The sequence below is a fragment of the Hippocampus guttulatus genome, chromosome 14 (genome assembly GCF_054856545.1).
Source record: "Hippocampus guttulatus isolate MCC_2025c chromosome 14, RoL_Hgut_1.0, whole genome shotgun sequence".
Lineage (NCBI taxonomy): Eukaryota > Metazoa > Chordata > Actinopteri > Syngnathiformes > Syngnathidae > Hippocampus > Hippocampus guttulatus.
In genome coordinates, this window is record NC_141274.1 from 6,631,178 (window position 1) to 6,647,484 (window position 16,307).

At 43.2% G+C, this 16,307-nt stretch overlaps 1 protein-coding gene across 2 annotated transcripts in view; it reads left to right on the forward strand.

Moving 5' to 3' along the window:
• LOC147194715 (small conductance calcium-activated potassium channel protein 2-like) overlaps positions 1–14,759 on the forward strand; it is a 51,394-nt gene extending 36,635 nt beyond the window's left edge. Inside the window, exons 5-9 of one of the 2 annotated variants that reach the window (XM_086129959.1) lie at positions 4,762–4,903; positions 5,200–5,310; positions 6,151–6,278; positions 10,502–10,571; positions 13,473–14,759. In XM_086129959.1, the coding sequence (XP_085986085.1) occupies positions 4,762–4,903; positions 5,200–5,310; positions 6,151–6,278; positions 10,502–10,571; positions 13,473–13,778 (757 nt within the window). In that variant the 3' untranslated portion in view covers positions 13,779–14,759. Of the gene's footprint in view, positions 1–4,761; positions 4,904–5,199; positions 5,311–6,150; positions 6,279–6,600; positions 10,419–10,501; positions 10,572–13,472 lie in introns of those variants that run through there. The other variant, XM_086129960.1, reaches the window with a different exon arrangement.
• The last annotated feature ends 1,548 nt before the right edge of the window (positions 14,760–16,307 follow it).

A 16,307-nucleotide genomic window follows, 5' to 3' on the forward strand; every position in this document is an offset into this window, starting at 1 on the left:
GGGGTTTAACGGATTCAATGAATTAGCCCAATAAAAGACAACCGTTTAAAAGTCTCCCGTCGTTTTGAATCAACGAAAAATCATTTCATTATAGCATAAAAAACGTTTGGAACAATGTCTATGTAAAATTTGAAGAATACTGAAGACTACTTTTGCAAATTGGATGTCTGCTGCTGTTTTTTGTGAATGTATGTACAGAGTGTCTGGGTCCCTCATACGCTACATCTTGAATGCGTTTATTTCAGCCTTAAGTCTCTCTAACACACAGACACACACACACACCCACACGCACGGACACCCACACGCAGAGGAAATTAGCACTTTTTATGAAACGGGGACAAATGATATGAGAAATGATACATTTGTGGCAGGCATAGTTTGACTGAATGAGGGGCAGTTTAGTGATATACTGTATTTTCCCCCAAAAATATTTTGTTGTATGACTGTTGACTATTGGAATGGATACATAATGTGTTATGATACCGGTAGCCCTTACCCACATTTGAAACAGACGTCAAATGACGAAACTGTGAGATGAGGGCGTGCGTCATTGTGCTTCCAACGTGTGAAGATTTTATGAAACGGGGGGTGAAACTATCGCAACGTTTGTCCTTGAATAGGTCTAAAGTGGTGCCAGCTCTTCTCCGTGCTATTCCAAACGTTAACACAGTATATTGAGAGCCTTAAAATACTTGTGATCCGCCTCTGTCTCTGTTCCCAAATGACTGTCTTTTTCTTATTTCTCTGTGTAGATGCTGCTCCGTTTAGAAGTTGGAAATTCTAAAATAAAGATGCCATCTCATTTTACTTTCTATTAGCCCTCCTCTTAGTGTAATGTAATACAGTGGAACCTTTCAGGTCGAACACAATCCGTTGCAGTATGTTGGTGGGACTTTGATTTTACGGGCTTTGGAAACCATTTTCTCGATTGGAAGGTCAAACCGACATGTTCAATAAATAAATAAAGAAAGGCAATGTTTTGTAATATTCTGTCTTAAAAAAAATTCACTCTTCAAAATAAGGTGGAAAAAATCTATAAATAACACGACCGAATTAAGGTGAAAGAACAAAACAGCCAAATCTCAACTTTAATCCTTTCATGCACCCTCTAAACTGATAACATGATAAACTGTCCACTGTAGTCACCGCTGTCCCTGAAAGGGTTAATGACATTATAAACTCCGAAGAAGGGCTGCAAGAGTTAATTCAAATATTTGAAATAGTTTGATTACCATCATAGGTCAAAGCAGAATATCTGCATCCAAGCTCCGAAGGGATCAATTTTCCACACATTCTAATGTTGCTGCTGTCGCACGCGCCACTCAGTGTAAAAATTAAGCTGCCGTGAAAGTGCTAAACCAGGACTAAAGCATCCTTCAAATTCATAAATCTTTGGGGATCATTGCACACTTAACAAGGAAGATAAATTACAATGTGTACAACGACAGCACACCTACAATCTCCAACACAAGGTATCTTGTTAGCTCATCTAATATAGCCTACCATCGATAGCTAGAACGTGTTGGCCCTCAAGGTGTCTCGGATAGACAAAGCTTCCGGTGCTGTTTCAATGATTTTATTGAATAAAGAGTAAAAAACAAACAAACAAAAGTTATAACATGCATCCAAAAGCTGTAGATGGCCACAACTAACACCAAGTCACTCGACACGCAGACTGGCTAACGGTTAGCCAGCTAATAGCCGGCCAACTCTACGCTTTAAAAAAAAACGTAACTTTTTTTTAGGAATTATTCTTCTCACAACAGCCTCGGTTTAAGGTAAGCGCTAAAAAAAAAGTCACAAAAAGCTCAAACAAGCAACATCAGTACATTCAAGTGAATCCTGACAAATGCTGACTTGATGCCATCCATGACAGCCTTTGCACTCAAGTGGCATATTCTTTGCGTAAATGTTTTGTGACCTTTTATTCGACTTTAGAGGTTCCACTTCGCTGCTGTATTTGAGGAAGTCGGCCTTTGACTCCTTCTCAGCTCGCCTTGATGGCGAGATGAATGAAATGAACAGAATAGTGATCCAGTTAAGCCCGCTGGCAACTATCAAAGGGCAGCTGGTGAAACGTTGAGATGCAGGTAAAAGAGACGGCAGTATGAAACTTAATGAGCGCATCCAATACTGTGCCACGAGTTACAAACGATCCATGTGAGAAGACATAACTACGCGCTTCCATGTGGTGATACTGCAGTGTTTGTCAGAGGTGCTCTTTCAAAATGCTTTCCCCCACCTGCTCTCAATATACTGTATCTGAAGCATGCAGGATGCGAGCATCTTTTTTTTTTTTTAACACTCCTGCATGGTATTGTGCAGACTGCTTCTCTGCATGTAATCAGTGAAGCTTGATTTCCATGGACTGCACTTTTTATTTTTGGTCATTCCGAGGAGAACAAAATTGCTCATCTTTCCTTTTGGAGCATGAAAAGGAAACAGAACGAGTGGAAATGTTAAGAACTGGTGAAGAAATAGGTTGACTTGTCACCTAGTAGCAATGCGCTGCCTGGGAGGAGCAGACAGAGTGCTCATTTCTGCATCTCCACGCTCAAGAGTTTCATATAGGTTGGCCCCGACATATTCCAGTTTGCACTTCTGTTCTGCGCTAATTAAGTGCGCGCGGGGGTTTGGGGCGGGGGGGGTAATTATTTGGGCAATTTGGAGTGAACGTGCTGGGTCACTGCTGGAGTTTGAATTTGTAATTCATCACAGGCCTGAGACTGAATTCCCTTTAGAACGTCTTCAGGCAAATCCCCAGAAATTAGATTGACATACAGTACATTGTCTTGTCATGAGGATGTTAGCTAACCGTTGTCCTAAAGTGTTTAATGAATATTTGATTTTCCACGCCAAATTAAATCATATCTGATCTCCTCCTAGACAGCCCATTGGGAATAATCAGTTGAATGGGGGTGGGTGGATAAGGCGGATTTGTCTGCGTAAAAAAAGGTATGGGAACGTCATCATCAATGCAGCTCTGTGCGGCGTGTCTTTTTCCTCAAATGTCTTTGCATCTTCACAGTGGGCCTTTGGACTGTCAATTCAAGCATGGCTGGCATCTATTTTCAGCAGGCAACATAATTAGGAGCGATCATTTCCATTTTCAGACCTTGCTGGGGGCAGTCTAAACCCCAATGGTGGTCGCTTTACAAGAAAATGTGACGCTGGCAGCTGTTTAATTGAATGCAGACGCACATATATTTGGGCATAAACTGCCATTACAGTATGTCCGGTTGTCATGTTCAAATCCCGTTTAACCTGCGGTGTTCCTCATCTCACAGTAATATTCTGTCTCTCTCCTTGGCATCTCATTGATTCTTATACATTTCTGCAGCAATGATTGGTCTACTGGCCCGTTTCTGAATGCTCCTTAGTTTCATTCATCAACAGTCACTGAACCCGAAATATGTTTGGTGCTTTTGTTTTCGCCCATTTCATCACGTCATATGATTGAGTACATATCAGGTTAAGTTTTAAGTGGGGATGCACCGATACCACTCAGTAGAAGTACTATTCATTTGAGTACTCGGAGATACAGAGTATCGCAATAATTGACATTTTTATTTTGTCTTGCAATTCTGATGTAAATGTTTTATATTAATCAAAATATTCTCCAAAAACAGTAACTTTCCCTGAACCGGACATATGTGGTATTCATACAAAGTACATGACAAATGGTTAATAATAATAATAATGCACTGTTAGCATCTGCTAGGCAACTGAGCATAGCATCGATTATACTTGTATGTAGTATATAACAGCCATGGACATGCAATCAGCAACGTTTATATTTTTGTTAATCATCGTAGATGATCACGCGGCTGGCTGCAAGTCGGAGATCCCTTGCTATCTGGCCACATCCGCGATGGCTTTTCTGGTGGGACACAATTGTGCCAGAGTTCACCGCTCAACAGTTTGTGCAAAACTTCCTTGTGTCCAAGGAGTCATTCCTCGACATCTGCGATCGTTATGATAACCCCGCCCACCGTCCCCTGCCCCCCGCCCTCTGATGTAGTTGGTGCCAGAGTCTGGCCCAACAAATAATTGGGGCCAGATTAAGCACCAGTTTCAAGCACCAGCGCTAAAGCTAGAGCAAATTTCGATGGTGGAAAAAGAAAGAACTGGTGCTAACGCGGAACTAGCACTAGCACAAGCGCGGTGGAAAAGGGCAGTGAGAGCTCCTGACAAATAAAAGCTGATCTGAGCAAATTACAAAGGCACAAAAACCACAAACAGAATATGAACATCTAATTACCAAGTTCTCCGAATGATCATAGAAAGGCGACTCATGCGACGGGGTTTGCGCAACTCGTGCTTGCCAAGTGGCGGTCGGAGTTCATCTTCCACATCTGCATTTTGTACTCCCCTAAACATGTTGTGTCCTTAGTGTAACTCCTCATACATACCGCTGACATGCCTCGTAAATGAAAGGTCTATCAGGCTACTGACGTGGTATCGGTGTGTAGAGTATCGGAGGATGTTCATGACCACCTGATCCTGGTATCGGTATCAGTGCATCCCTACTTTTCAAACATGGTTCTCCATCAACCTGACTTGCTTTGACAGTCATCTCGGTTACCTTTTCCTGCATCTCCACGTTGTGTACAGCTTCACAAAATACCATGACACCTTCGATCCTTCGCCACCGAGCACCTCCTCGCACCAGCTCCACACTTTCAGTGAGCATGTTCCCCTTCCCCAAACTATCTTTACTCACTGCACGTCTCCCACCTCTGCTCGTCTTTCTTACTTCAGGTATCATGACAAACAGGAAGTGACCAGTAACTTTCTGGGAGCCATGTGGCTCATCTCAATTACCTTCCTCTCCATTGGCTACGGGGACATGGTACCGCACACGTACTGTGGGAAAGGCGTGTGTCTGCTTACAGGGATTATGGTAGGTTCCCTTTTTTTCAAAAGCCGCATATGCATTCATTATTTTCTCATTCCTCAAGAGTCACAATTTTATATGAATACAAGGTCACAAAAAGTAGAAAATTTGCATAGTATATAACCCATAGTATTTGATCTTCTGTTTTATTTTCTGCGATTGTCTGGATCACACGCCGTTATTTATCGTGTCAAAATGTTTGGCTATTATTGCTTATTTGGGTTGTAAGTTTAGAAAAAAAAATTCCTCCAGCACATTCCCCATCACATGTTGTGAGCCTGAGCATGTCTTTGTGCGAACAGGGAGCTGGCTGCACTGCACTTGTGGTCGCAGTGGTGGCCAGGAAACTGGAGCTGACCAAGGCAGAGAAGCATGTTCACAACTTCATGATGGACACGCAACTCTGTAAACGAGTGAGTGACCAACTAACGGCCATTATAGAAACAGTGAATGTAAAAATGTAAGTGCTTCGGAAAGCTGTAATGGACTGTGACATTGGTTCTTCCTGTTTATTCAAATTCCAAAAGATGTTTTCACATAGGAAATTCCATCGACATTGGGCAACACGCAATTTTTTAACAGAGATTCAACAGGTGAACTTTTTTTCTGAAACGCCACGGCTATAATAAATTACAGCACATGGTGAAATCCCTACCGCGCAAGCTTTTATACTGCGGGTAAACCGTACGAACGAAACATTAAAATACATCAAAAGCATGATGTATTTGACAAGATCAGGATCAAAAATAGATGTTTAGGGACACATCAAGCCATCTCGGATTAAAATTTGCTGTCCAGTATAATCTATTCACGGAAAATTTGGCCATTATAATTACTAATTTATTAAGGTACAGTAAAGGATGCACTGATATGGGTATTGGTGCTCATATTGTACATCTGTAATTGCACTTGGACTCATCAAGATGCTCGATATGACAACGCCGATGTCACGTCATCAGCCCGATACCATATATACTTTCTGGTTAGGAGCCATCTGGTTATTTCGGACATGTAGTATAGCACAGTATAGTACAGCAGAGTACACTATAATAGTCTAGGATAGTCTAAATACAGTTGAACCAAATGAGGACAAGCCCTGTCGATGAACATCGTTAGCAGTTCTCCATCTGGCTTCGCATCACAGAATGCACCTGTACGTATCCCCCCGCCACCCCCCCCCCCCTCATTCCGTACACTCACATTTTATTTATTAACCACGAGTGAGCATCATAGTTTGTTTCTTTGTCTCACAGGTAAAGAACACAGCTGCCAATGTACTCAGGGAAACATGGCTCATCTACAAACACACCAAGTTGGTCAAGAAAATTGACCACGCCAAGGTGCGGAAACACCAACGCAAGTTTCTCCAAGCCATTCACCAGTAAGTCCCGCGTTCATATCACGAAATAATGTTGGGCACCAGCACCCAGCAATTGAGAATCACAGTGTACTACCACCACAGGCCCCCCCCCCCCAAAAAAATCATGCATGTAGAAATCAATATAATGCACAATGTTTTTAGTTGTAGAAACCATATAATATGTATTATAAATAGTTCTAGGTCCATTATTTAATTCTTGTGTTATTTAGGAGCAAACACACACACACTACAATGTAGTGTAACAGCCACACCCCCCCCCATCCCCTTCCCGCTTCCTCTGTTCCCTCTTCCCGCCAACCCCCCTTTGACCTTGTGGTTACAGTGAGAATTGTGAAGGTATCAGTCGTTTGGTGAATGTCGTGGGGTTTAAACTGTACTGTGTTCTGTCTTTGTTTTGCTCTATCACCGCAGAGCTCAGAAGTAAGTTGAGTCTTCAATGTATCCTCCTTCTGTCTCCTCGACATCCTCCTCTCTCCTCCATGTCTGCCTTTGACATGCATGAACAGTGTGTGTGTTGCCAAAATAAGATGGGGAAACCAAACCAAAAATAAAAGGCCGGAATTGCTTTTGGTTTCATTTGAAGTTGGTGTTTCATTGACTTCACTCTCGCTTTTGCCATGCTCTCTTGAATGGAGTGAACCAAAAAGGAGCGTCCACGTTATTGCCACCGGTATCAAGAGCGGAGGCTTGCCTGGGGGGTGGGCGTGTGTGTGAAAGAAACAACTGGAAAAAAAAGAAGACCCCCCTGCCCCCCCCAAAAAAAACACCTTGCGAGAATGAGCTTGAGTTTGTTGGCTAGCGGTTCATTTTCATCTCCAACGTCCTGCACTATGTTTGCCCATGATTAATATAGCTGCTGTGGAGGCTATATTAACCTGCATCAACAGAACTCATTGTGCACGCCCACTTATTTATGTGAACACACGTCCACACGCGCACACAGGACCACACATATTGTTCGAATGAGGTCGAAAGGGTTGCTGTTGTTTTAAGGCTAATCTTTTGTTATTTTCAAAGTCATTCATTATATGGTGATTTGTATATACACGCACACACACACACACACACACGCACACACAGTTGCCAGGATTAACTTTAGTTGTCAGGTTGTTTTTTTTTCTGTGCTCCAAATCCCAAATTTACCCCCCATCACAAATATAAATGGTCAAAATCTTCATTTGACCACACTTTAAAGCACAGGTGTCAAACTCAAGGCCCGGGGCCAGATCTGGCCCCCCACATTATTTTATGTGGCCCGCGAAAGGAGCTCAAACATGTCAACTTCCATGAGCCTTTCTAAAATGTCGACCAAAATTTTAGATTCTCATATATAATAAATAAGAGATATATTCTCAGCATTTTCTTGTTCCCAAAGCCCTCATGATAGTAACTTAGACAATAGTTAAATCAACAGTTATTCTTGACTTCTTTAAATGGTTTCAGTCATAACGGCCCTCCAAGTGAAATGCTAACTAAAATGTGGCCCATGCCAAAAATGAGTTTGACACCCCTGCTTTGAAGGGTCAAATGCTGTCCCGGGAATCACCAAACTATATATATATATTTTTTTTAAACTGTGAGCTGCACTTACTGATTAATGCAAAAGGCTACCAGTTTAACACAGTTCTGAATGATCACATTTGCTGACATTTGCTCTAGGTACATATTAGTATTAATAATAATCAATAGGGTGGCACAGTATAGAGGTATTTTCAAAATCACAGTGATACATCGCTGTCAAAAATGAAACCACATATTTTTAGTCGTGGTAGCTCTGCACAGTTTGGCAGATAGTGAACTTGTAAATAGGGTAGTATACTACAGTATAAGGAGGCATGAAACTAAATCATATACATAGAGCAAAAATAATTTCATTTAATACCTTCCCCTTTTCAATGTTAATGTATTTTTAACCCTTGCATGCACCCTGTAACCTGATAACATGGTAAGCTGTCCGCTGTAGTGACCGCTGTCCCCGAAAGGGTTCATGACTAGAAAAAATTAGAAGCTTACGATCCATGTTTTGTCATTTATGGCTCCTTTTACTGAGGGTTTAGGTTTTTGCTATAGTATTTTTGGAGTATCAGTCTTGAGGTACTTTATGGCGGTACACTACCAGTCATGATTTTAGTATTTTGACAACACTAATAACACTTGCCAGGAGGAAATATTAACCAGAGGTGACTTTATGCATCCAGGAGCATATTTTCGACACTGATTAAAAAAAATATATATATCTTTACTTTTTTGTAACACATCAGGTTTATGAAATGGTTTTCATTTTTTGTTTTTGACTTATAAAAATTATGCAATCTGGATTTTACCATGCATTGAGTTTTATCACTATGGCGTTTCAGAAAAAAAGTTTCCACCTGAGCTGAGCCCGTTGGTACTGTGATGTCATTTTTCAGTGAACAGCAAGTGGCAAAATGGCAGCCCCTCATATTTCACAAATGCAAGCATAATCACTATATATGTTTTTTATACTAGTGGGGATGCGTAGAACATACTGAAAAGAGAATTTTCGACATCGCTGAATGGACTTTCCAAAGGCGAAGCTATCTGGTTGTTTTAAATACACAATGTGTACTTCTCTTTGTTTTATGTTTACTTTGACAGAAAACTTGAACTGGGAATGATAAGCAGCTTCAGGCTCTTTTATGAATAAATGTTCATTGCCACACTGCTGCTTGTTGTAAGGTTAGTTGAGTTCACTGCCACCTTGCAGCGCTCGCACCACAAATATCTGTTCAGAAGTGAGGGGAAAAAAAAAAACTCTGAACGCCAGCTTATATTTCCAAAAATTCAAAAGTCGGGTCCCTCGTATCTCAAGGCACCGCTGTATGTTTGTCCTCACAGCATAAGAGCAGAAACCCATTCAAGCAATCAGGAGTCTCCCGTGAAGCGATTTGCACATGAATAAAAGCCACTGAATGCCATCTTGTCTAATATTTTGCTGAACAGAAAGAAAAATCCTCCCTCCACACATGCAGGTGACGGCTAAATGGCACCGGTGCCAACAATGACACATTCAAGTCAGCCATAACAGTGTGGTCGGGTACTTCAGCAAAGACAACACCTTGGCGACTGTACAGGATGTAAAGCAAAGTAACGGCATTTGACATCTCATTTCAGGCCCCATCTGTGGCATCTACATAAAACACATCATGTACAAAGACGCACACATTTCATTGTGTACACACCACTCACAATCACTGCACGTTCGCAGAAAAACAATGGTTTGATTTCTTTTCTTTTTTGTTTGATTCCTGGCTCTGGATTGGGTGTAGCAGTGATACTGGGCATGCCATCGTTTTCTTTAATGTCTTACTTTTGGGTGATAATGAATGAGAATGTTTTGATTTCAAAACAGATTCAAAGGGTGCTCTAAGAATGGAAGCATATTGCATTCTCGCTGACGAATACGTCCGACGATAATAACGCAGAGGAGAGCTTTCACGATTGACCGACTGTACATTTGGGTTGAGCGTTAATACCTTAGCATGTCCCGTGTAAAACGTCGCGTTGATTTGTGTGTCCATATTAAGCTGAAATGGGATTTTCATTTCCCAATCGCATTATTTTCTCATTTGCCACTGCGCAAAGTAAGTCGCACTTTATTGAATTCATGACATTAGCCGCCGCGGCAGCCGCGTGAGTGATCTGATGCTGAGTTGGCAAGCTTAGTTAACGCTTCCTGCAGCTATTAGAATGGAACAACAATGCTAGTAATGTACTCAACCTTACTGTGTGTCCCTCTCGCTCTTTTCACTGACATAAGCAAAAGCTCCATCATCTTGTTTGAATGACAAAAAGATGCCGTAAACACGAGACACAAATGGAATATGCTTCCGTCATTTTGCATGCATTGGTTTGCTAGTGAATTGACAAAGACCAGGAAATGCTTGAAATTTCTATACATATATATGTATCTAGAATATATATATATATGATTATTAAGTTGAAAGCCTGAAAAGTATGATGCATGCGCAGTGACATTTTAAATTTTGAGTCCATGTCATGAGTAAGAGAACGCCCCTTGATAACAAAATGTGTTGTTCCTCCTCCTCTTTTCTATTGGCCCTTTCATGACCCCAAACTACCTGCGCCCTACACTCTTTTTGGAATCTTGCCATCTCTTTTTGTCACCCCCTTTCTTCACACCCCCCCCCTCCCCTCCACCCCCCGCACTCCCAACTCCACCTCCCTATGTCTCCACCCAGACTGCGCAGTGTCAAGATGGAGCAGAGGAAACTAAATGATCAGGCCAACACCTTGGTGGACCTGGCGAAGGCAAGTTTCATTTACTTTAAGGTTTACTTTATGTATTTTTGTTTACACCCAATACCAGAGATAGGCACTTTAGCCTATTTTGCCAGTCTGTCATCTGCCAAAACACACATGCACATACCCCCCACCCCCCCAATAAAAATGTTTTATGCTATACCTCCAGGGAAGAATATTCTTAAGTTGTCAGTCTTTGCACGTTTTCAGAAATTATCTTCCAACATCCATCCATTCATTTTCTAATCCGCTTATCCTCACACGGCTCGCGGGCGTGCTTGAGCCTATCCCAGCTGTCCTCAGGCAGTAGGTGTGGGACACCCTGAACTGGTTGCCAGCGAATCGCAGGGCACACATAGACGAACAACCATCTGCACCGACACTCACACCTAAGGACAATTTAGAGTGTTCCATGAACCTGCCATGCTTGTTTTTGGAATATGGGAGGAAACTGGAGTACCTGGAGAAAATCCACACAGGCACGGGGAGAACATGCAAACTATACACAGGACGGCCGGAGCTGGAATCAAACCCTGCACCTCTGCACTGTGAGGCCGATGCGCTAACCACTAGGCCACCGGGCCGCCCATCTTCCAACATGTATCCCATTTTTTGAAACAAATCTCTGAATTCAGTGGAAAGGGTCTTTTAACTCGCAAATCTGTTCATGATATGATTCTCGTAAACACTGACCTCCGACTGATCACAACCAATCAGTGGTGCTATAGATTGCTCAATAATTGCTTTGAGTGTCAATAAGTCAAATCAGATATTAGGTAGGCATTAGATAGGATTGAAGCACTTGGATCGAGCCTATCCAACAATGGCGACGGTATCCAAAACTGACAGAGTACGATCCGAGCTGCAAGGCAGAGACCATGTCCTCTGCGTACAAGAGCACAGAGAAGGCGTCTTAATGCCGGGAGGAGTACAGAAGGGTTATTGTGGGACGGGGGAGTGCGGTGGGGGTTGGGTCACATCATGACTCGGCAGCCTCTGTCCTGGCGCAGACGTGAGGCGAGGCAGCAGAGCAGAGTGAAGACGCGCTTCAAAGGGAGGTGCCATCCTGCAGTCTCATTTCATGTGGCTGCATTTCCACTCCAGTGTGTGTTTTAAAAGGTCACGGGGCCACCTCCTTTAATGTGTGTTTACTTGCCCCTCCATCGCATTCCATCTGTGGGCGCTGTGCCGTAAATTCTGCGTCTCCTTTTGAAGCTGTCATAGAATAATGCTGCAATGCAAACTGGGGGTCCATCCATCCATCCATTTTCCAAACCGCTTAATCTTCACTGGGGTCGCGGGGGTTGCTGGAGCCTATCCCAGCCGTCATCGGGCAGTAGGCGGGGGACACCCTGAACCGGTTGCCAGCCAATCGCAGGGCACACAGAGACAAACACCCATGCGCGCTCACACTCACACCTAGGGACAATTTAGTGTGTTCAATCAGCCTGCCATGCATGTTTTTTGGAACGTGGGAGGAAACCGGAGTACCCGGAGAAAACCCACACAGGCCCGGGGAGAACATGCAAACTCCACACAGGGAGGACCCAGCTGGAATTGAACCCGGTACCTCCGCACTGTGAAGTCGACGTGCTAACCACTGGACTACCGGGCCACCAACTGGTCCGTGAGACATAATTTACAGGTTCTCCAAAATAATTAGCGCTAAATTACTCGAGCATATCTTTTTTTATGCTAAATTACTCGTGCACTTCCACGTCCAAAAACTCCTTTTTTTTTGATAACCCGTGCTGTGAAGGTCAAACGTATACCCTCGTTTCTGGTTTTCAAATGGACGTGTATCCTACCACCAGATGTAAAAGCGCTGGCATTTGCAGATCCCGCATTGACTGTGAAAAGCTTCTCATTACATGAATAAGGAACATGAAGCTAATACTTGAGATATTAAAGAGCATCTCAGGCTATAAATGGAGAAGGCGGCTGTGAAATTGGCAGTAAGATAAAATCTTTGCTGACTTGCCCTAAAACTGCACCGCTCTTCTCTCTCTCTGTCACGATCCCTGCGAACATTTCCTTCTCCTCTCACAGTGTCACTTTTAGAATGAAAATCTTTCATCTACACTCATAATTTATGGATGATTATTACTTAAGAGGGGCGGCCCGGTAGTCCAGTGGTTAGCACGTAGACTTCACAGTGCAGAGGTACCGGGTTCAATTCCAGCTCCGGCCTCCCTGTGTGGCGTTTGTCCCCGGGCCTGCGTTGGTTTTCTCCGGGTACTCCGGTTTCCTCCCACATTCCAAAAACATGCATGGCAGGCTAATTGCACACTCCAAATTGTAGGCGTGAGTGTGAGCGTGAATGGTTGTTCCGTCTCTGTGTGCCCTGCGACTGGCTGGCAACTGGTTCAGGGTGTCCCCCGCCCGAAGACAGCTAGGATAGGCTCCAGTACCCCCCGCGACCCTAGTGAGGATAAAGCGGTTCGGAAGATGAATGAATGAATGACTTAAGAGGCGGCCCGGTGGTCGACTGGTTAGCGCGTTGGCCTCACAGTGCAGAGGTGCAGGGTTTGATTCCGGCGCCGGCCTTCCTCTGTGGAGTTTGCAAGCTCACCCCGCGCCTGCGTGGGTTTCTTCCGGGTTCTGCGGTTTCCTTCCACATTCCAAAAACATGCGTGGAACACTCTAAATTGTCTCTAAGTGTGAGTGTGAGCGAGAATGGTTGTTTGACTGTGACTGCCCTGCGATTGGCTGGCAACCAGTTCAGGGTGTCCAACGCCTGCTGCCCGAATACGGCTGGTATAGGCTCCAGCGTGCCCGCGACCGTCATGAGGGTAAAGCGGCTCGAATAATGGACAGATGGATGTATTCTTGCCTAAATGGTGCTTGACTGCATTTCCTTCTGAAGTCTTCAATTTTTCCAACCTTGTTTTTCTGTCTGTCTCCGCTTAGACCCAGAATGTGATGTACGACCTGGTTTCAGAACTCCAGGAGCGCAGCGAGGAGCTGGACAAGCGAATCGGCACATTGGAAGACAAGCTGGACTCGGTGACGGGCAGCCTGCAGGCGCTGCCCTGCCTCATCTCCCAAGCCATAACCCAGCAGCAACAGGACTTCCTGGACGGCTTTGTTCACCGCTTCCGGCCCGCATCGCTAGCCTCGGAGCGCTCCGAACGCTCTGAGCGGTCGTGGACGTCCACCACGCGCAGGCGGCGCTCGCCGTCCACCGCACCACACACCTCCTCCGATAGTGGATAACCTCCAAGAAGCACCTTTCTCTATCATCCCATCACTTCATTCGTCTCCCTCTCAAATAGTCCGTCGCTGGACTGATGTTGAGTTCATATCCTGACATGCCGCTTCCCTTACCACCAAATCCCAAAACCAATTTCCCGCCCCGAGTCTTTCAGTGCAGGACTGGATCAGAGCAACTCCAACAGAGGGGGTTTAAAAAACAAACAAACAAACAAACAAAAAAAAGAAATCCAGAAAAAAACACAAATGCATCTGAAAAAAAGAAACAAAAGAAAAAGACTGATAAACCGAGATAAAGTAGAGATATGGTTTATGTTTTAGCCATTGTATGGCTGTTCAAGTTAGCTTTTTTGTAAAAGCCCTTAAAATGGACTGAGGTCAGGGTCACTGGGGTGAGAGCTGGCTATCACACCGGAGAGTCCTTAACCAGCGTGGGGAATCAGCGCGGGCTCCCTGTTGGAGGGCGTCTGCTGGTATTCGGTGACGAGGGTGAGACAAAACTTCGGTTTTTCCCTTTTGAAGGACTGGTGTCATGGATTCTTTACCGTAGGTTAGGGCAAATGCTGTCGGGAGGGGGAACTTAACGCGCTGAGACAGCGTATGAGACTGCACTAAAGTGAAGAGGAGCAAGGGGGGGGACGCTATTGCATTACTACTGGGTAGGAAAAACAATTTACACAATTGCCAACTTCAAGGTTTCAGCTTCCTTGTTCTTACCAAGGGAAAATGAGAGTGACTATCTTTTTTAGTTACATACTGACATGTGATTTTTCAGTGCCTGAATGTATAAATAGTAGAGGGTTATTTAATTACTAATTTCAGAGCTTTTTTACAATGTCAACAGTCCGACGACAGCATTGCATTCATTCCCTTTTCAGATACATTCCTCTCCAAAACATCAAAAGAAAACGTCTTCAAATGATGCATTACATGGCCTCCATTGAGCAACCTCGCTTTGAGAACCTTCTTTTTTCCCTTTTTTGTTCGTACTAACACCATAGGGAGGGCGGGGGGGGGGGGGGGGGGGGGAGAATGTTCCGAGAGCGAGAGAAAGTGTGTTCATGTGTGCTTGTATGAAAATGAGTTCACTTTTAGCTCAATGTTGCATACCCATACATAACAGCAGAAACGTGTCGTGTACGTTCCTCAGCACCACTAATTAGAGCTCCCTGTGCTCTCCAGATAATGGCATGTCTTGAGGGCTGCTGGTGTAAACGGTCTCAACTGAAAAAGGGAGAGACAAAAACCCCCCCCCAAAAAAATCCACCCCGGTCCCCTTGCATGGTTCTGTGCAAAAATGACAGTTGAACGCAATGATCCTTGGATGCCTTGCTTACTCAAGATGATTTGGATATTTAAAAATTATTTCCACTACTTGGTTGTTTTTTTTTTCACCTTTCTTCTTTTTTCACAAAAAATTCCTTTTTATAGCACCTAGTGAGTTGCACTAAATGTGATTCTGTAATGCATTCCCTTGTTCAAAAACACAAGGCAAAGGAAAACCGTGGTTCCAAAAAAACAGTTCTACAAAGACGCAAATAAAAATGCTCAAGAATCTTTGGTGGATACTAAACATTGAATTGATCCCTCTACAATTTCAAAGCAAGAAAAAAATATATCAAGAAACACATGCGCCATTTGGCCGGGAATTGAAATGCGTCATTTCTTAGTTGGTATCAATACACTCAATTCAATTTTAAGATGAGAGCTTTACAACATTCACCTTGCATGAATTCAGAGAATCATTTTTTTAAATATTTTAAATGTTTGACAACATCACATTTTAAGAGTTAAGCATGAGTCAGCCCGTCTTGACTAAGCACAGTCAAGTGCTATGAATCCCGCTGGTTGCAACCGCGCAACCATGTAAAAGTTCTCGCAAGAAAATTAGTCAAGTAATACATGAAAAATCGGTGTTGTTAGTGATCAGTAAAATCAAGCAGGCCTTTATCCTGCATTTATTTAGTCGTACAGCAATCCCTTAAAAATCCTTCAAAAATGTTTCATGCAAACTAAGTTATTTCTATTGGTGCATGTACACACACGCGCACACACACACCCGCACACACAAATAATTTAATTAATTACGTTTCTTTTTCCTCCTCAATATTGCGATTACGGTCCTCCTCCAATGTATTTTTTCACAAATACAAGCAATAAATTAATATGTATTATTAAACACAACACCGGTTTTATTATACAGAATTATTTTGTTTTTATTTATTTATGATAAACTGACAAATGACTGCTTCACGAAATTCTACCAAGTAAGTGTGGCGTAAACATAAATCGGTTAACCGTAAGTCAGACTACAACAATAATGCAAACAAATCCGTGGCTTGATCACTTCCCCTTTTTCATGTTTCAAGAAACAGTGATATGAAAACATCTCTACTGCATTTCTGGAGCACAGAATCTGAACGCCATTTAAACCGCCGGCCGACCAAATTGCAACAGTGTTTACATTTTTTTCCCCTCAAACTTCAGCCTTTGCAATTGAAACTTGCATTCTACTAATTCCAATTTAGATTT